General features: G+C 39.4%; 1 protein-coding gene across 3 annotated transcripts in view; it reads left to right on the forward strand.

Moving 5' to 3' along the window:
• LOC103237807 (aldo-keto reductase family 1 member C1) overlaps positions 1-21,895 on the forward strand; it is a 47,262-nt gene that overhangs the window by 18,765 nt on the left and 6,602 nt on the right. The window contains exons 1-6 of one of the 3 annotated variants that reach the window (XM_073018679.1): positions 9,506-9,548; positions 11,589-11,671; positions 16,821-16,988; positions 17,832-17,948; positions 19,262-19,339; positions 19,787-19,909. In XM_073018679.1, the coding sequence (XP_072874780.1) occupies positions 9,521-9,548; positions 11,589-11,671; positions 16,821-16,988; positions 17,832-17,948; positions 19,262-19,339; positions 19,787-19,909 (597 nt within the window). In that variant the 5' untranslated portion in view covers positions 9,506-9,520. Of the gene's footprint in view, positions 1-9,505; positions 9,549-11,588; positions 11,672-14,112; positions 14,237-16,820; positions 16,989-17,831; positions 17,949-19,261; positions 19,340-19,786; positions 19,910-21,895 lie in introns of those variants that run through there. The other 2 variants (XM_073018680.1, XM_008002130.3) reach the window with 2 other exon arrangements.

The raw sequence follows: 21,895 nt of genomic DNA on the forward strand, positions 1-21,895 counted from the left end.
TGGGGGCTTTACTGTGCAGAGGCACAGGGGTAGAGCTGCCCAAGGCCCTGGGAGCCCACCTCTTGCATTAGTGTGGCCTTGATATGAGACATGGAGTCCAAAGGGATTATTTTGGAGCTTTGAGATTTATTGACTGCCTTTCTGGGTTTTGGACTTGTAGGGGGCCTGAGCCCCTTTGTTTGGGCCAATTTCTCCCTTTTGGAACAGAAGCATTTACTTAATACCCATACGCCCATTGTGTCTAGGAAGTAGCTAACTTATTTTTGATTTTATGGCTCATAGCTGGAAGGGACTTGCCTTGTCTCAGATAAGACTTTAGAATTGGACTTTTGAGCTAATGTTGTAATAATTTAAGACTTTGGGGGACTGTTAGGAAGGCATAATTGTCTTTTGAAATGTGAGAAGAATGTGAGATTTAGAAGGGGCTAGGGCAGAGTGGTATTGTTTGACTCTATGTCCCCACCCAAATTACATGTCAAATTGTAATTCCCACTATTCGAGGAGGATCCTGGTGGGAGGTGATGAATCATGGAGTCAGAATTCTGTCTTGCAGTTCTCATCATATGGTTCTCATGAGATCTAGCTGTTTGAAAGTGTGTAGCACCTCCCACCTCTCTATTTCTCTCCCTTCCTCTCTCTCTCTCTCTCTCCTGCCAGCAATGTGAATACACACTTACTTCCCCTTTGCCTTTCTCCATGATTGTAAGTTTCCTGAGGCCTCCACAGCCATGATTTCTATACAGCCTGTGGAACTGTGAGTCAATTAAACCTCTTTTTCTGTAAATTACCCAGTCTCAGGTAGTTCTTTATAGCAGTGTGACAATGGACTAATATACAAGAATATAGTCACAGCAAAGTTTCACTATTCTCATATGTCCTCAGTACTAATCAAGTACTAATACAAGAGCAGAGGGCCCATGCTCTGCTCTTGGCCCTCTATGGGAAGGTGGGGTTTTCAATGCCTTACATCATCTGGGGACCCAGGGCTGGAACTGCTCCCTTAGTGACTCACTAGTGGTGGGATTGAGAGAGATAGGGGGTCCATATGCTTAGGAAAGTGGATATAATTGCGCTGTACCAATGAGGAGTCTGTGTAAGGGAGGGAAGTTCTGTGTCTACAGACCACAGAGGGAAGATATGTTACTATGGGTAGAAATTATGAGCTCCTGGGGACATCCAATTTCAATCTTCTTTTACCTAATTTGGGACATAACTGTCAAGTATTTTTTCCTTTATACTGGAGAATAATGTTAAAAATGAAATCTCCTTCCAATCTACAAAACTCCTCTATAAAAATGTAGAAAACAATGTATATAATATTCTTATTCAAAAGTCATTAAACCACACTGCAATATGCACCACAGGTAATGTCTAAGGAGATTAAAAGGCAGAAATGAATCTGACCTCTTTAAAAAGCTGAGGAGTACAACCTTTACACACATCTTCTCATGATAAATGGTAACTGGTCCTCACATAAGAAGGCCTAACAACACTGTTTTTTGATAATATTCTCTCATGGCTTCGTCCCAAATTCACCTGGTAATTGGGTTAGCCATCTGTGCTAGTCTGTCACCTTTATCCCTAGGAAAAATGACATTTCTCCATGACAAGCAGGTAGTTGTAGCTTGGAGTAAGGGACCCAGGGAGATAGGAATTTTCCTTTATTAATGTTTACATTTCCAAAGAGCTGGCTCTCTTACTCTTAACAAAACACTCACATGTTGCAATTCTGGTAAGAGGCTCAGTTGGCTTTTAAAAATGTTTACATGAATATCAAAGGGACTGAGGAAGGATTTACAAATACAATTTTTTTCTCAAGGAAATATCTAAGGAATGGGCAGAGAAGAAAAGTCTCTGTCCTTGTCGGCAATAGAAAAAACTCAGTTTTAACAGTTGACCCTTACAGAAGTCTAGAAACTTGAAGATCAAGCAAACATGATTTCTAAACAGAAGTATTTGAGAAACATAATTGCAATTACATGATCTCCTTTATGAAGTGGATATTCACCTGATATTTTAATGATCAAATATAAGTGCTTATTTTGACTTATGTCAGAGTTTGCTATGAAATTAATCACATTTTAAACCTCTAATACTTAGCTTGCTGCTCAGTACTAGAAGCCAGAGGTAAATGTCATATTAGTCAACCTTCATTCTCACCTGATTGTAGATACTAACTATGAAAGCTAGAAAAACATTTCTGCTATTGCTAAAGTCAAAGAGGAAACAAAGTTGAACACTGGAAAAATGGTGAGGATGGATTTTATTAGTAATCCACCGTTGTAATAGGGAAGAGATCCAGTGCGGACTGAACTGAACTTTGATTTGTACAAGGTGACTCAGCATATTAAGGGAGAATGGGCAAGAGGGAAAGGCTGAGCAGGGACTGAGTGGAATCAGCAAAGTGGAAAATTACAAAAAACAGGAAGGGTCCGGTTGGCCAATGTGATTATTCCCTCTGGGTTTGCAAACTAGAGCTAATGGAAGTTGGGCTCCTGCCCTGACATGAGGATTCAAAGAATAGTAGCCTGTTTTTGGATCTTTAAACTATTTTATCATCTTTCTGTTAGAACCGTTTTGTCAGTGTTCAGAGAAATGGGAGGAAGTACCCCATTTTCAGACATCTATGTTGCTACATAACCAAGAGGTTAAAGGAAATAAACTAATGGTGCAGCACTTGGAAAAAGTTTGTCCTGACTCCCGGGGAGAGAAAGAAAAGGAGCTAGAGAGTCAGCAATTGTTAAATGTGCTCAACCCAGTTGAAGCTGGTGCCACATTACTTAGTCAAGATGGGGAGGAACCACCACCCCTGGAGTATAAAGAGGCTGCAAACACAGTCTCTCCCTCCTGCACTAGGCAAGGCACTAATTTTGGCTGGAGATCTACCAAGCTGGGGCAGGGCAATTTCCCCTCTGACAATATCCCATGGGAATTAATCAGCAAGGGACTTCAGCTCAATATTATTGGGCATACAAGTCTTTTCCCACGTCTGATTTACTGAATTGGAAAACTTCCAATCCTTTCTACAGGGAAAATCCTCAGAAGATGACTGAATTGTTTACCACTGTTTACCACTGTTTTTGCCAGCCATCACCCTACGTAGGCTAATGTGCAAGCTGTCCTAAATATTATGCTTGCTGCAGATAAGAGAAAGCAAGCATTAAGCAAAGGAAAGGAGGAAGCATGGTGTCTTCATTGTCTTTCTGAATTGACTGAATTGAATTCCAAAATCTGGTTTAACAGGCTAAAGTCAGGTTGTCCACAAGGTTGCATTTCTTCTTGAGGTTCTAGGGGAAAATGCTTTTCCTGGCCGTTTCCAGGTTCCAGAGGATGTGTTCCTTGGCTCGTGGCACTTACTCTATGTTGAAAGCCAGCTGCATGGTATCTTAGGATGTCTCAGATATTTGGGGCTCACAATACCTAAAGAAATTAAAAGCAGAAACTAAAATAGATATTTTTGAAGCAATGTTATTATTCACAATAACCTTATTCATAATAATTCTATTCACAATAATCAAAAGGTAAAAATGCAAGCGAGTATCAGCAAATAAAAGGATAAAGAGAGTGTAGTGTCTACACACAAACAGACATTATTTAGTTTTAAAAAGGAATGAAATTCAGATTTGTGTAATAATATGGTTGAACCTTGAGGACATGTTACTATGCCAAATAAGCCAGACACAAAAGGACAAATACTGTATGAGTCCAACTATGTGAGGTGCCTAGAATAATTAAATGAAAGACAGGAATTAGAATAGTGGATGCCAGAGGATGAGATAACAGGAAAATGGGTAGTTGTTGTTCAATGAGTAGAGTTATAGGTTGGGATGATTAAAATTGTAGTATATGTGTACTACATATACTTGCTCAATAAGGTGGATGGACTTAATGCTAATAAACTATTGTTTTAAAATGGTTAAATGATGAATTGTATGGTATATGTATTCTACCACACTAAAGAAAAGGTTTAATGACCAATGACAAAGCCAGGCTACACTGAAGATCCACACCCACTTCCTTCTTCCCTAGACCCTGGAGAAATGCAGAGATGCGGGTTTAACCAGGTCCATCAGGGTGTCCAGTTTCAATCACTAACTGCTGGAACTGATCCTCAGACAAGCCAGGACCCAAGTACAAGCCCACCTACAACCAGATGAGCCCTCAGGGCCACTGGGGCCTTCTCTGACTTTGTGCTTTTCACACACTTCCTTACATTAGAATAATGTAATTTCTCAGAATGTTGTGCTTTATTTTTTTAAGAGAATGTCAAAGGCTAGCCATGACACTGTTATGTGTATTTCTTTTAATTTAGCTTTTCCATAAATATTAAATAATGTAATTGTTCAGAATTAGTATCAGAATTATTTCATAAATATTAAATAATATAATTGTTCAGAATTGGAATTAAATAATGTAATTTAGGTCCCCAACACTTTTATTTTCAATATTTGTAACTTTTATTTTCAGTCTAGGGGTGCACATGCAGGTTTGTTATATAGGTAAATTCATGCCATGGGGGTTTGTTCTACAGATTATTTTGTTACCTAGGTATTAAGCCTAGTACTCATTAGTTATTTTTCAAAATCCTCTCCCTTGTCCCAATTTTGATAAATTGGTAGAGGCAAGAGCCTGAATAGAGTGCATTCAAAAAAGTGTAGGAAGAGAAGAATTAGATACAGAAATGTACAAAGTATTCAAATAATGGGTTATAAATACACCTGAGAATTGAGAAGTCCCTGGAGAAACTAATGGAGTCAAATGACAATTTTCTTTGAGATGGCAGAAAAAACAGCATGCCTACATGCTCTTAGGAAGATTCTAGTAGAAAGAGAAAAATTGCTGATGCACGAGAGAGAGGATGAGAATTGCTGAATCATGTTTGAATTCATTCCTGTTTCTGCTGTAAAAAAATTGTCACAAATGTTGTGGCCTGAAACACCATAATTAATTTTCTCACGGTTCTAGAGATCAGAATTCCAAAATCTGGTTTAACAGGCTAAAGTCAGGTTGTCCACAAGGTTGCATTTCTTCTTGAGGTTCTAGGGGAAAATGCTTTTCCTGGCCGTTTCCAGGTTCCAGAGGATGTGTTCCTTGGCTCATGGCACTTACTCTATGTTGAAAGCCAGCTGCATGGTATCTTAGGATCTGTGTCCTTCCTTACATGTCCTCTTTGATTGTGGCCCTCCTGGGTCCTACCTGTAAAGATTTTGAGATTATATTGCCTATCCAGATGATTCAGGAAAACCCTTCTATCTTATGATCCTTAACATAATCACATCTGCAAAGTTTGTTTGGCATGTAAGGTAACATAGTCACAGGTTCCAAAGATAAAGGCATGAGTTATTGATGGGGGAGAGCGGAGGAGGGGAAGCATTATTGAACCTATTGTACCAGCTTTGTGGAGAACTTGAAGCAAGTAAGCCTTAATTTTTTAGCCTTGCTAATAGAAAGTACTATATCACCAGCCACTAGGCCCTGAAAAAATCTAGATTTCATCTCAGATATAAAGAAATAAAAACCTGTTCTTTAGCTCTTATATCATTTATACCCTATCATATACCTCCTTCTAGATATAGTCCCTTTATTCCCTTAGTTTACAGTGATTTCCCAGGATTTGTGGATGTCTTTTTCACTGTACATGTAGAAAACTCCAGCATTTCTGTTCTTTACATTCTCAACAACTGAAAGTTTCTACTCATACCTAGATTATACTTCAGGCAATACTTCCAGGTTAGAACTTATACAGACAAAGAAGTACTTGTAACTGCTCTGTCTATGAACCTTTAACACACTTCATACTAATGAAGCCTTCTTACTCTTGATTTTCACTACACATCAGTTCATCAAGTTCTTGATTCATTAAGGGTTGCGGACATTGGGTCTCTCATCTTTCCTCTTTCCGTTCTTTCAATCTCCACACAGGACTACATACTCAGATTTGTTTACATAATAAACTAAATTGAAGTCCTCAGACTGCATTCATTCTCTCTAGATTTCTCTTTAGGGTTTCTGCTGGTTGGGGTCTCTTGTCCTTGTGCCTATTCATCTGTGCTTATAGCAACCAAACTGGATCAATGTGCATACACCCAGAACAAATTGCCCTGCTTGTATTTTTGTAGACCATCTTGCCAAAAGCTAAAATCCTACACCAGAGGTTGTTATTCATTTGATCTGTAGAAAAGTTTAGGTATTACCATGTTTCATTTATTTTATTTTTGGATTTGTATAAAATTACAGTTTACAAGTGCAGTTTGCTACATGGATACATTGCACAGGGGTGAAGTCTGGGTTTTTAGTGCAGCTATCACCTGAATAATGTCCATTGTATTTACCCATTAATTTCCCAGCCTCACAACCTTCTGAGTCTCCACCAGTGGAAGAAGGAAGATCCAGTGGGCAGGTATTAAGTGCCTATAGGTGTGCCTAGCCATGGGATTGGGAAACCTCTGCTGTTTGATGAATTTTAAAGAGGTTATTTGGGTTTTCTTGTAATTGTTGTTGTTGGGTTGAGTTCCTTATAAATTTTGGATGTCAGTCCTCTGTTAGAGTCACAGTTTGCAATTATTTTCCCTGTTGTGTAGGTCATCTGCTCTCTGTTGATTTTTTTTTTTTTTTTTTTTTTTTTTTTTTTTTTGCTTTAGAGAAGCTCATTGGTTTAATTTAGTCTGAGTTCCTTGCCAGGACCTACTTAAGAATTTTTTGCCCCAATAAGTTTTCCTCAGATTTTCTTCTAGCACTTGATAGTCTCAGGTCTTACATTTAAGACTGATTTATTTCCAGTTGTTTTAAAAGCTTGCAAAGCTATTTTGAGGTATGAGCAAGGTTGCAAATGTCTAACTTTTTGAAAATAGCAATTTTTCATTATGGTTTTAGGGGTTAGGATTGTATTATCACCAACATGCATTTTACCAGAAAAGCTTTGCTAAGGTCACTCATGTTTATTTCCTTGCCCTTGGCATGAGCTACAGTGGGAAGAGTGCTGCAGCCCAGCCCTAGCCAATGCCACATGAGAGGGACTGTGCTGCAAGCTTCTGAGAAGGTTTCTCTCACATCTAGAAAGAAGCTTTTAAGATTCGGCGGCCCCTCTTCTTCAAGTGGCTCTTGTCCTGTTGCCCTGGGAGATCTAAAATTGCTGCAGCAGCCTCCACTCAGCCTGAGGATGACATCAATACACAGAAGAAGAGTCAGGAAAAGATGAGAGAAGTTACAGATGCTCCTGGGCGACCCCCAGAGCTTACCATTCCTTAGACTTCTTGATGTGGTGCTAACAGATTTGTATGTGAAATGAGACAGTTTCCTGATTCCCCTTGCAGGACTTGCGACAGGGGTGTGGGTCACCTGTTCAAACTCCTTGAGGGAGGGGGAGCATGGAGATGGGCAGGTGCACAGGCCAAGGCAAGCGCTTTGCGCTCTGACTTCATGGTAGGGTCTAGGGCTGGGTGCCTGCAACCACAGTGTTACAAAGCTCTTTCAGCTTTGCCATCTGCAGACGGCTTGAGTCTGCAGTTCCATGGACTCTCTGATTTATCTCAAAGGCAGAGGGCCAGTTTGACAGCTTTCTATATCCCAAGCACTTGCCAGGCATCCCAGAAGAGTCAGACCACATGTGGGCTCAAAGGATGAGTGCAAGATTTTATTGAGTGGTAGAGGCATCTCTCAGCAAGATGGATGGGGAGTTGGAATGGGGGAATGGAGTAGGAAGGTGATCTTCCCATGGAGTCAGGCTGTCCAGTGGCTGGACGCTTCTCCAATCCCCTAAGGCCAAACTCCTTTCAGTGTCCAATGCCCCTCCTCTTCTCTCTTTCTGGGTGTCATTGTTCTGCCGTCCATCTGGTTGCCTCCTTGTCTCCTCACCTGCTGGTCTGCCCTGGACCTTAGGTTTGGGGGTTTATATAGGGTCAGACTGGAGGCATGGTGGGCCAAAAGGGAAATTTTGGGGGTGTGAAAACTGAAATGTCTGTTCTCATTTAGGGGCACAGGTATCCAGGCTGGAGGGTGGGACCTTTGCTGGGAAATCACCCTCTTCTGCCCAGTATTTCCCTGTCTCCTGTCCATATCACGTGGAGTTTCAGCCATTCAGAAATAGGTTTTTCTCACCTGGTTTTATGCTAATCAAAACAACTATAAAAATTGATAATTTTCTCTTTACAACCTCCCCTGCTGTTGACCTATGCAGGAGAAGTCAGAAGGTGTGCAAGCTGCTGAGTTACTCTGACTGCCTCAAGTAAAATAACAAACAGTGCAGAAGAGGCAGGCATCTCAAAAAGTGCTTGGTGGAATCGTCACTCATCCAGAGTGAACACGGTGACACAGTTGTTTCTTCAGAGATCATTCTATGAAAAAATTGAGCAATGTGGAATTTACTTTAAATTTCATGGGTTGTGAAATTTCATCTAATGTCATAATTAAAACTTCCTACATATTGCTTTAGGCATCTCTCTCTTTTTCCCCAAAATTTTCTCCAGGGCATCCGCAATACCTCAGCCTCCTCCACAGCCTCCCAGCTCTTCCTTTTTCCTCCTGTACGGCTTTTGGCGTCCCACCATTTTCCACAGCAGTGCAGCAAACTGTGAGTTTCCACAGCCTCTCACAGACATGACTTCACCCACAAACCTCTGTGAGACTCAAGCGTACCCCTTATTCTTCACATAGATCCTCTTCACCCCAGAGAATTGAGTCAACCAAACAGGAAATCTCAGGACAAACAGTGCTGGCAAACATCATTTTGTTTAAAGTATCACATCAATATATATTTGTTGAGAAAATATTCAAGTTCTTTGCAAACTGTAACACTTGTTTAGGAAAAAAGATAGGGAGAAGAAATTAGGATCAGTTATTTACTTGAGGTACATGAGTGTTCTTCATGTATGACTCAAGGACATCCCACTTCTTTCCTCCCCGGTCTTCCATCTTCCATCTGCTTTCCTCCTCCTTCCCATCTCCCTTTCCTCATGTTCCTCCCCCTCTCCCTCACCTATAGGACTGAGAATTCCTGCGGTCTCCTGAGATCAGTTTCTTTCCCCCCGATTGTATACAAACTGTGGAAAGTTTTAGTTCTTGTTGACTCCACGACCCACATTAGTCAGGCAGAAGCCCCCGTGTACAAGGTACCCGTTGAGCCTTGGCAAGGTGCATGACACACACTTGATTACTGGAGAAATGATGAGTAGACAATGACAAATAGAAGAGGGGAGCTTTGAGCCTGAGCTCTCTGGAGCATAAGAGTGGTTGAGGTTTGGCACTTGCCACCTAGATTTCACACAACGTGTCAGGAATCCTGGATGCCCAGAAAGAAACCTGTTCCACGGCTGGAGCCCCAACATAGAGCTTTCACTTAGGCAGTGTTGAGCAATAATATGTGGTTGGAGCTTTGCAGAGGGTCCCCATAGGTGCATTGCGTAACGAAGCTGTGGGAGAAAGGTCTCACCCCTAACAATTCCAGAATTATAAATCTACCAGCCGCTTGCAACTTCAGCGTGGAAAAGCCAGGGGCATTAAACTCCAAACTGTGAGAGCAGCCATGTGGGCTGAACCCTGCAAAGCCACAGGTACAGTGCTGCCCAAAGCCCCAGAAGCCTACCCCCAGCACCAGTGTGCCCAGAATGAAGGATATGGAGTCAGGAAGATGATTCTGCAGCTTTAAGATTTAATTTCTGCCCTGTTGAGTTTATGACTTGCATGAAGCCCCTTCTTCTCTTTCAACTGATATTTCCCTTTTGAAATGAGATTGTTCAACCGCTGCATATAAAACCATTGTAATTTTGAAGTAAATAACTTGTTTTTGATTTTACAGGCTCACAGCTGATAGAAATTTGTCTTGCATCTCAGATAAATCTTTGCATTTTAGACATTTAAGTTGCTTCTCAACCTGATAAGGCTTTGGAGATTCTTGAGATAAACTGATTGGATTTTGTATGTAAGAAAGAAGTTTATGTCTTCAGCTTTTTGTCCTTTATATCCTCAACTAACAATATTTTGGGGTGTCTATGATTTCTTGCTAAAATTTGGATTCCCGTTTCAATTTATCTTGTGCATAGTCTGTAATTATTTTATTTGTAGTTACCATTGACATGACATACTGCATCCCATAGTTATACCATCCACTTTGAAATCCCAATGTGAATTTAACTTCGATTCCATTCAAAAACTCTACTTTTCTACAGCTATGTTTCCACTTCACATTATTGATGTCACTAATTACAACTTTATACATGGTGCATATGTTAACAGAAATGTATTCTTATTCGTACACATTTGTAAAGTAATTCTTGAAGAAAATGAGAGTAAAAAGAAAATTTCATAAATACATGTTTCCATGTTTTTCATACACCTACCTTTACGAGAGGTCATTATAACTCTATATGACTTCATGTTGCTGTCTAAAATTCGTTCATTTCAAAGTGAATTGCTCTCTTTAGCATTTCTTATAGGGCAGTTCTAATGGCATAGAACTCCTGCAGCTTTTACATCACATAGTCTTAATAACTTTTTGTTTTTAAGAAATAATTTGGCTGGGTGCGGTGGCTAATGCCTGTAATCCCAGCACATTGGGAGGCCAAGGTGGGTGGATCACACAGTCAAGAAATAGAGACCATGCTGGCTACCGTGGTGAAACCCTGTCTCTACTAAAAATACAAAAATTAGCTGGGCGTGGTTGTGCACACCTATAGTCCCAGCTACTTAGGAGGCTCAGGCAGGAGAATTGCTTGAACCTGGGAGGTTTAATGAGCTGAGATCACATCCCTGCAATGAGCTGAGATCACACCACTGCACTCCAGCCTAGTGACAGAGCAAAACTGTCTCAAAATAATGATGATGATGATAATAATAATAATAATTTTTTGCCAAATATGGAGTTATTGGGTGAAATTTTTTTTAATTGATCACCTTAAATATATCACCTACTATATCCTCCAAAGACTCTCATAAGAAATCTGTGGATTACCTTGTCCAGGAAACCTTGTACCCCATGAGTCATGTTTCTCTTCCTACTTTTTGTTTTGTTTTGTTTTGTTTTCTTTCTTTATTTTTTTTTAGGGGATGGAGTTTTGCTCTTGTTGCCCAAGCTGAAGTGCAATGGTGCAATCTCAACTCACTGCAACCTCCGCATCCTGGGTTTAAGCTATTTTCCTGGCTTAGCCTCCCAAGTAACTGGAATTACAGGTGTGCACCCCCATGCCCGGCCAATTTTTTGTATTTTTAGTATAAATAGTGTTTCACCATGTTAGCCAGGCTGGTCTCAAACTCCTGACCTCAGGTGATCCACCCACCTCAGCTTCCCAAAATCTCTTGCTATGTAAAGATTATCTCTGTCTGGTTTTTAGAGTTGGATGATAACACATATAGGTCTGAGTCTCTTTGAGTGTATCCTATATGCAGTTCTTTAAGTTGCCTGAATTTGTAGATTCTTGTCTTTAACCAATTTGAAAAAATTTTGATGATTTTATTCTCCAAATAATCTCTCTACCACCATGGGTTTGCACTTCTCCTTCTGGGAATCCAGTACTATCATACTGGTTGGCTTGAAGGTGTCCCATAAGTCCCATAGGACCTGTTCACATTTCTTTATTCTTGTTTGCTGTCCTTAGACGCAGGAATTTCAAGTGTGGTATCCCTATGTGCATTGAACATATCTTCATCCTTCTCAAATTTGCTACTGAAACACCCACTGGTGAGTTTTTCATTCAGGTATATTTTTTAGCTCCAATTTATTTCCTTTTCTTTTTTATAGTTTCTGTATTATGACTATATTTTGATTTTCTTACTTTTTCAGATTTTCTGTAGTTCTTAATCCATAGTTTTCATTAGCAATTTTAGCATATTTAAGACAGCTGTTTAAATGCTTCTCAACTAATTTTAATGCCTGTGATTCTTCAGGAATGATTTCTATTAATTTATTTTCTTTCCCATAATGGACTGTGATTTCTTGTTTGTTTGTATGCCTTGCTATTTTATTTGGTTTTTTTTGCGCCGGAGTGTTGCTCCGTCACCAGGCTGGAGTACAGTGGTGCCATCTTGGCTCACTGTAAACTCTGCTCCTGGGTTCAAGTGATTCCCCTGCTGTAGCCTCCCGAGTAGCTGGGACTACAGGCATGTGCCACCATGTCCGGCTATTTTTTTTATTTTTATTTTTATTTTTTTTTTTAAGTAGAGACATGGTTTCTCCATGATAGCCAGGATGCTCTCAGTCTCCTGACCTTGTGATCTGCCCTCCTTGTCCTCCCAAAGTGCTGGGATTACAGGTGTGAGCCACTGCATCTGGCCTGTATGCCTTGTTATTTTATTTAACTGGGCATTTGAAAAAATAAAACATCTTTTTTAGTGTATATAGATTTGTTCTGTCATGACAGTCACCAACTCATAAGTGTGGCAGGTTCTCAGTCAAGGCATCAGCCCTACATAAAACCTCAAGGCCTTCTTAGTTTGTTTCTGAACACGCACCTACATGGATTGTTTTTGCCATTTTATTTTTCACCAAATAACCAATGGCTTTTGAATCACTTGCTGTTACAAAATTTTGTATCCCAGTTTCTCCTCAGTGGCTTAGATGGACTATTGCATGTCTCTTCTCCTAGTGTTTTGCCTGTAACATCTGTATGTGTATAGTCACCCTGAGTCTCTACTGAGCCACTCCATAAATAAATAAGTTTATTTCACTCAATTTTAGATATTTTCTGATGTTTCCATGAGTCATATGGGAGTCTTATAATCCACCATCTTGTTGAAATTATCCTCTGTGAAAAATTTCAATATCTTTATAATATTACATTTATGTCAATGTATAACAATTTACCTATGTTTCAATTTCTGTTTGTTTTATGAAAAAGCAAATAGAAGCAATCAGGGCACTGCAAGTTGTGACTACTCCAAGGTGTGAATCATGGATCATGCAAATTACATTCACGTTCTAACCTGCCCTCCAAAGGGAGGATAAAGTAAAAATTATCCCATGTGAGGATTATTCACCAGTTTATATGTCATTAGTTACCAGTTTTTCTTTATGAATAGTGTTTAACAATATTATAAAGTATATCTAATAGTTATCAGGTTTTTGGCTTGTTACTTTTTGATAGTAACTTATAAAACTGGCTGGAAAAGACAAATAAGATAAGGCACAGTTTGCGTGTTACAAATTATATCCAAAGTCCAAAAGCTGTTAATAAGAAATCCTCCAGTAAAACCACATGAAATTTTATTTTTTATTTACACCCACATCGGGATTACAAGTTTATTGGGACTGCACCTTGATCAGGAAGGGATATTTCTCTTACAAGGCTAATAAGAAAGAAACAATAAATTTGCTGATGAAAACAGTAATGCATTTAAAAATTTTAACTTTAGGCCAGGCGCAGTGGCTCACGCCTGTAATCCCAGAACTTTGGGAGGCCGAGGCAGGCAGATCACGAGGTCAGGAGATTGAGACCATCCTGGCTAACACAGTGAGACCCCGTCTCTAATAAAAATACAAAACAATTAGCCGGGCATGGTGGTGGGTGCCTCTAGTCCCAACTACTTGGGAGGCTGAGGCAGTAGAATGTTGTGAACCAGGAGGCAGAGCTTGCAGGGAGCCGAGATTGTGCCACTGCACTCCAGCCTGGGCGACAGAGCAAGACTGCATTTCAAAAAATAAATAAATAAATAAAATAAACTTTAATTTTCAACTGAGGGCAATATTTCAGTGAAATGCTCATTAGTCATTCCTTTAAACTGTGTGTGTGAGAGAGAGAAAAATGAAAATTAATCATTTCAAATAATGCAAGATACAGAAGGAACATCACCATGGAACAAACAAAAAAGAGCTTTGTAGCTGGAGGTTTCTACAGTCTTATGTAAACTCGCAATTTGTTCTACAAATCTCTTTGAATAATTTATGTCTCATTAATAGAGACTTGGAATAGCAAAAATACTTCAGAGAGAAATTAATGAGTGTATCATGACTGCATAATAATTTACTTAGGAATTTTCTTAGATAAGAAACGGTTGAACTGGATTCAATTTTTATCATAGCTTATGTAAGACTGCCTCTGTCCCTCCTCTCACATGCCATTGGTTAACAAGCAGACAGTGTGTTCAGGGGCGTTGCCTGCTCATTGGTCTTATAGCCTGTGAGGGAGGAAGAAAGACACATTTGCCAGTCAGGCCAGTGACAGAAATGGATTCGAAACATCAGTGTGTGAAGCTGAATGATGGTCACTTCATGCCTGTCCTGGGATTTGGCACCTATGCGCCTGCAGAGGTAACACTAATGTTTTTAGTGTTGAGAGTTAAAGGAGCAAAGCTAGAGTAAGTGGAAGCTGACCAGGTTGTCAGGCTAGAGTAAGTGGAAACTGACCCAAGTTACTCTGCATGACTTCCCTTTAAACGTCAGTCTTTGTTCTGCAATGCAGTCTGGTCACAGAGTCATCTACTGCTTATTTGGGGCACTTTTTTGTCTTCTGTTTATGTTTATTTCACAGCTTGTCAGAGTCTATAAAACTCAGCAGAAAGAACACGGCCTGACGGTTCCCTCTCTTGAAGATTGATTGCAATGGGAGTGGTTTCTCTGTTTCTTTGTATAGTTGAACAGATATTTACTTCTTCCAAGAAGGCACAATTCAGAGGAATCTTTATGGCAAAAGTTAGTGGAGACAGGTTGCATGAAATCTGTTAGGAGAGTATCACTGTTCTGATGGGCAGCCTCGTGCACCAAACTGTAATACTAGAGCTGGACTAAAAAGAATTTCCCATGTACTACTCTCACCTCTGGGAAAATTACCTGAAAGGATAAAATGTCCTCATTTTAAGAAAAAAAAAAAAAAATACTAGAACGTAACAAGGAAAATTTAAATTCTTTGTCTTTGTTTATATGGGTCAGATTTGTATCAAAATATTATAACAGAGAAATTTCTTGTTTCTCTGACAAGAAAATTAATGGAATAGATTTTATTTTCTAGGCTTAGCTCTTTCTACACTGGAAGAAAACTTGTATTTCAAGACTGTCGTGGGAATACAATATGTATGAATAGGGACTAGTTATATAAAATTTGAGTCTCACATTTCTCATCTATATGATATAAGGATTTACAAAGGGACATTTTGAAGACCATTGACAGGAGTGGTTTACTTTGAATTATAAATTAGCATGGAGAAGAAGTAAAGATGAGAACATCACTGAAACTCCAGCCTTGGTAAGCCTTTGAGTGCTCGCACAACAAGGAAATGGTCAAGGATGATATGAGGAGTGGGCTGTGAGACCCAGTATCTAGTTCCTTGTAATTTCGTGGGAAAAAGAAAGCCTCCGAAATACTTTTAAGATGGGAAAACAGTTTGCTTTGTTTCTGTTTTTGTCATTTAAAAGATATGCTTTCAAATCTGTATCCATATTTGTTATGTAAGTCAATAATTGTAACTTTCACTGCAATCATGTTTCCTAAAAGAGTTGACTTGAATTTATGGAGCTGAACCCCATTTTGCTAATCACTTACTCCGTGCAGTCTATTTCTTGTATATACAAATCAATATCCTTAGAGTATACATCTCTGCTCCAAGTATTTAGTTCTGTCATGTAGACAGAATGGCCAAAGGCTGGGTAGAAAAGACAACATAATAGACTGCTATCCATAGATAGACAGGCCTGTTTCCAATATAAACCTGCTGGTATCTGATAAGGTGGATTTCTCTCTATTTCCTAACTTATAAGAATGGTGGCTATAAGTAACTGCTTGTGCAAACTGTGGAGTTTCTGTGCACCTGCTTTCCTTTTGGAGACTGGAAGTTTTGTGTCTGCTAGGCAGAGTGAGTCAATGTAAGCAGTCCCAGACAAAATCTTAATAATGGAGTATGTAGAGAGCATCTCTTGTAGACAACAGTTCACATACATTGACAATATGTGATGCTGGATAAAGTCAGAGCGTTCTGTGCAGCAATATAGTGGGAGAGGAATCACAGGAGCTTACACTGCATTCCTTCATAATTCCTTCCATGTGGCTATTTCCCCTTCCCTCCCTCCCTCCCTCCCTCCCTCCCTCCCTCCCTTCCTTCCTCCCTTCCTTCCTTCCCCCCTCCCTTCCTCCCTTCCCTTCTTTCCCTTCCTTTCTTCCCTTCCTCCCTTCCTTTCTTCCCTCCCTTCCTCCCTCCCTCCTTCCTTCCTTTATTTCTCTGTTTCTTTCTCTCTCTCTCTCTTTCCTTTTTCTTCTTTCTTTCCTTCTTTCTGAAATGGAGTCTTGCTCTGTCGCCCAGGCTGGAGTGAGCGGCACGATCTCGGCTCACTGCAAGCTCCGCCTCCCGGGTTTACGCCATTCTCCTGCCTCAGCCTCCCGAGTAACTGGGACTACAGGGCCCTCCACCTCGCCCGGCTAGTTTTTTTGTGTTTTTAGTAGAGACGGGGTTTCACCGTGTTAGCCAGGATGGTCTCGATGTCTTGACCTCGTGATCCACCTGCCTCGGCCTCCCAAAGTACTGGGATTACAGGTGTGAGACACTGAGCCCGGCCATTCCTCGTGTTAATTTCACCATACTAAAAATAATTAAGATTATATCTATAACTATAGGTTGCGTCCTGTTAATTTTTCAAAAAAATCACTGAACCTGAAATTATATTGGGGACAGTTCCAGGTTAGTGATCAAGCAGTGATTTTCTGTGACTGCAGAAGTTCCTGCTATGCCCAACCTTTATTACTAACTGGGAAAGACCCAGGCTGACTGGGATGGACTTATAATTCTACATATAGAACTCATCCAAGAAAGAAGGAAAAGCTGATTTTTGTGAACGTCACTGCTTGTGCCTGAACTAACCCTCAGGCACATTAGTCAGAAAATACTACCTTTGGTTGCTCCCCCAGGTTCCTAAAAATAAAGCTCTAGAGGCCACCAAATTGGCAATAGAAGCTGGGTTCCGCCATATTGATTCTGCTCATTTATACAATAATGAGGAGTACGTTGGACTGGCCATCCGAAGCAAGATTGCAGATGGCACTGTGAAGAGAGAAGACATATTCTACACTTCAAAGGTACCGTGCCTATGATGAGCTTGTGTGCACATATGTTTATGGTAATTGTGTGGAGGTGGCAATTCTATGACTGGATCCATAGTTGAGGGTGAATTGTGCTTATTTATTTCAAATTATTCACAATTATTCATGTAGTAAAACTAAAATCAAAAGCAGGAAATGAAGATGACTTTCTCATCTTTGCAGCGTTCCAATTCATGACTTCAACGTGCCTTTCTTTTCTGAGCTCAGCACAGATCAGTATGGTTTAACATGGAATATAGAATCAGAAAGAATCCTAATCATATTATATTATTACTTACCTCCTGGGTGAGTTTCTTACATTTGTTACGATTCTCAGTTTCCATTATTGTGTTGATCATACCGAGAGAGAAAGCAATATAAGCAAGCTCTGTGAGTATTAAATAATAATGCCTACATTGTCTCAAATTGTGTCCAGCCCAAGTTGACATATTAAAAACTGTGTTTGCTTCCTAAACTTCTAAACCACAAAGATACTTAGTCTTGCCCACTGGGCTGAATAGATGAAATAATTACACTACTAACATGAGTTGTAAAACATACCAAAGATAATTCAGATAATGGGTATGCTTATGATTTGATAATAATTTTTACCCTTTGAGTAATTTCACTCTTTCATTCAATATATGTACTAACAATATATCCAACATATTACAAAGTTCATCAGGATATGGCAGAACGAAAGTCATCACAAGAAGAGAGAGAATAAGTTTGCCTGTGGTCATTGTGAAGTAGTAGAAAATGTCTAAATATTAGGTGGAGCAAACTAGTAAAATTGGCTCAAGTTTTCATTACACAACTTCCTTTCTCTCACCTCTGCAGCTTTGGTGCAATTCCCATCGACCAGAGTTGGTCCGACCAGCCTTGGAAAGGTCACTGAAAAATCTTCAATTAGACTATGTTGACCTTTATCTTATTCATTTTCCAGTGTCTCTAAAGGTAGGCAGCTTGTGTGATCAAATTTATTTCACTTTTGTTGTCAGTATAAATATTGTTCTCATGGATATTTGAACTAAGCATTTTCCTAGATTGTTTTCATGGATATTTGAACTAAGCATTTTCTTAGGAGGACATAGGGATTATAACATGGAAGAAGAGCCCTAAACATAACTCCTAATTCCCTTTCTATTGAATACATTTTGAATCCGTACTTCCGTGATGCATGTCTACAAGAAAAGAGAGTGCAGAATCCTCAAAGCCTCTGCCTCAAAAACTTGAGGACATGACAATCATCTTGTTGAAGGCACAAGGTCTTAGTTATGACTCCTGAGTTCACCTTTTGGGATGTTAACAGACACAGAGTTTCATGAAGTTGTGGTGTCCAGAAAAGCTGTTGCACATAGGGTGAACAATGAGTTTCCATCTTCTTGCCTCTTTTCAAGGGGCAAGAATTCAGTCTGAGTGTGTCTTAAACTACAAACCTTCATGGGAAACCTTGTTGCTTCTGCTTCCTCTTTTTTCACACTGGAGTTTTTATTTTTGCTTAGCCATGAATTCTTGTGTCATTCATAATTTTGTTTTAAGGTTACAGAAAACTACTCAGACTAGTTAATGCAAGGGTGTATTAGATATAAAAATGGGAAGTCAAAGCCATGGCTACATTCAGAATTTGATAAAATCTCTAAAAATGTATCCTTTCTCCATCCTTATCTCTACTTTATTACAAAAAGCTTTTTAAATATTTGTTCCAACCTTTTTCATTGATGGCATTTATGGCTTTGGAGCACTTTCAGGCTCATGGTCATTACCGTGAGCTCCTGTGCATCTCCCAACTTCCAAACTAGCCTTGAAAACACCTCCATGGACCATGATTGGTTCATAGTCCTGTCCATGGAACATCACATGTTCAGGGAGATAAAGAACTCTGATAGTGGCATCTGGGTCAAAAGTACAATCCTTTATTCCTGGATATCAAGGTCTTTTGCAGTTGAAGAGAGGTATTGTCACAGAGAAAATTATAAGAGCAGAAGAAAGTAATGTAAGTCAATGATGACACTCCATTAGCAACCAGAAAGATGGTATCTATTTATACATATAATAGTTATAAGAGATTAGAAGAAGTCTGTCCCTGAAGACATTCCTCATACCTTCATATGTAGCACACTTTGTACATATCACTCTCAGGAGCATTGCGTCACCTACCTCAAGGAGGATTAGTGTCCTTAAATGTACCCAGAGCATGGCTATGTGTGGGGAAATTTATGTGGGGAAATTGATTTGTGACATCACTAAATTGACTGCTTCTACTTCAGCCAGGTGAGGAACCGATCCCAAAAGATGAAAATGGAAAAGTACTATTTGACACAGTGGATCTCTGTGCTACATGGGAGGTGAGTGCTTGGAGGAGAGCACAGATAAGAAAGATGAGATAGGAGACATCTGGTTCCTATCTTCCAAGTGCAAGAATGGAAAATGCACCATTGGATCAAAAACTTAGGAGTTTTACAAAGGTAGTTTTTGTAAGCAGTAAGGAAAAAGAAATGACAGGCATACAAAAGAGAGAAGTGGAGGAGAAGGGTTGGGGGTAAGGAGGACTGGGATTTCTTTCCTTGCCTGTGCACTAATCTCTCCAGTTTCCTAAGGAGGAAACAAATTCTTCCTCTTGCAATCACTATCTTCTTCCCCAATTTTCTGTTTTATTTTCTCCCTTTTAAGAACCACGGCTACATAGTTTGATTGTCATATCTAGACAGTTGTTTCTTTCACAGTTCTGTGTCACATTTATCTTGATCTTCAGTTGACTACACTAATGACACCTCACAATTCCTTTTCCCCAGGCCATGGAGAAATGTAAAGATGCAGGATTGGCCAAGTCCATCGGGGTGTCCAACTTCAATCGCAGGCAGCTGGAAATGATCCTCAACAAGCCAGGGCTGAAGTACAAACCTGTCTGCAACCAGGTGAGCGCCCTCAGCCTCCTATCTTTTCTACTCTTCATGCCCCTCTTTCTGTCCTATTGCCAAGTATCCATTCGTTTAGTCCCACTTATCTTTGTAAAAGAAAAGATTCTAGAGAGCAAAGCCTCTGTCTAGAAGGGCATAGAGGGCTCCTACAGGTACCCAGCTTAGAAAAGTCTTATGGAAATGTGTTGTAACTTTGATGCTGAATTGTGAGTTATATTTAGGGGAAGTCAGTTCAATCAAGGAGGCCAAGGATTGTCAATTAGATTCAGGGAAAGGTGGACTTACCCCCAAGCTATGAAAGATGACCAGAGAGTGGATGGGTCAAGTTGATTTGGAGGAAATTGTGCATAGATATGAAGCCATGAAAAGATGGAATGAGCAGTACATAAGGAGAGAGTGAGAGCAAGAGAAGAGAAATACTAGGGATTTTCATGGGATTCAGATGTCTCAGTGCCTCTTGGTATCTCTGCTTTCACACTCCTTGACCCAGGGCATAGATACACTAAAAATTATCTGCAGACAATGAAGGTCATCCATGATAGAAAGAGAAACTGACATGTTTATGGAGATATCTGTTCACAGTGGATGAAATCAACGCTGAGGAAGGTTCAGTAGAACATCGAGCTGACCAATGACTGCCCCGCTCCTAGTCTGCTGCTGTTCTTTGGAGTCTGTCACGCAATCAGCTGCTTAAACACATCTATTCTATGCGTGGTTCTTTCATAGCCTAGACATAATTCCATCTTTTCCTTGCATCCTGATTGATGATTCCAGGCCTCCTTGATCAAACTGACTGCCCCCAAGTGTTACACACATTTCAGCATTAAAGTCACCACACCTTTCCCAGTACCTTACACTTTTTTGTTTTATTTCATTTTTTAAAATTTAGAGTTAATAAGTAAAGATCAACAGTGGAAATACATAATGTATAAAATGTGTGAATTTGGTATAATGATATGGTGCCATGATAATTACATAAAAGCAATGAGAAATTAATGTGGTTTTAATACTAGTAGTTCTCCAATATTTTAATATGGCAATTTTCAAACTTTCCAAAAATTTGATAAAAATACTACTGGAGGCCCATGTTACCATTTATGTTCAAAATTACTACCATTTTGCAATGTTATATAGGGATATATTTGCATAAATATATATAATGTTTCTAGAACCTTTTCCAGGTAAATCGTAAAGATGACAATTGACCCCTAGAAACCTCTCCAAGCATGTCACAGGAATGAAGATATTCTCCCAGTTACAGTGTCATTACTGTATCTAAGAACATCATCTACAGCGCCCTCATGTCATTTGGTATCCAGTCTATATTTGAATTTTCCATTGTTTAATCAAAATGTCTTTTGTAGCTCTTCTTTTTTTAACCAGAATTCCGTTGTTTTCGTACCATTGTATTTTGATATCAGTTAACTTGTTTTTCCCAGTTATTGAAGGTTTCTGTAAATTAGAAGTTAGATGAGAGTGTTTTATTACATTGGTTTAAACCTTTGGGGCAAGAAAATGCTTTTATCGTGCCTTGTTTTTCAAACTGCACCACACTAGACTGCATACAATCACAGAATGCCCCACTAGCAGTGAAGCTAGTTTTAAAAACTTGGTTAAACTAACAATGGTCAGATCTGTTGTTTTTAACACGTTTTCTCTTTAACGATTACTAGTAATCTGCTGGGGGATAATTATCGACAGAATTCGTCATAGTCCCATCACAAATTTTCACATATGATTGAGTATACATCAGTGATTTGAACTTTTTTGTATTGTATTTCTGTTTTCTTGTTTGTTATTTCCTTGGGTTTTTTACAGAAAATTTTCAATTTTAACCACTTGTTTAACTACTCTTACCTGACATTTTACTAAAAATAGTTCTCAACAAGTAAAACTAATAAACTATTATTCCGCTAAGTCCGGGTAAAAGTTAATGTCTTCCTTCAATTAGCAATATACTGAGAATGTAATTACTATAATGAC

This window comes from Chlorocebus sabaeus, chromosome 9, assembly GCF_047675955.1.
Source record: "Chlorocebus sabaeus isolate Y175 chromosome 9, mChlSab1.0.hap1, whole genome shotgun sequence".
NCBI classification, from domain to species: Eukaryota; Metazoa; Chordata; class Mammalia; order Primates; family Cercopithecidae; genus Chlorocebus; species Chlorocebus sabaeus.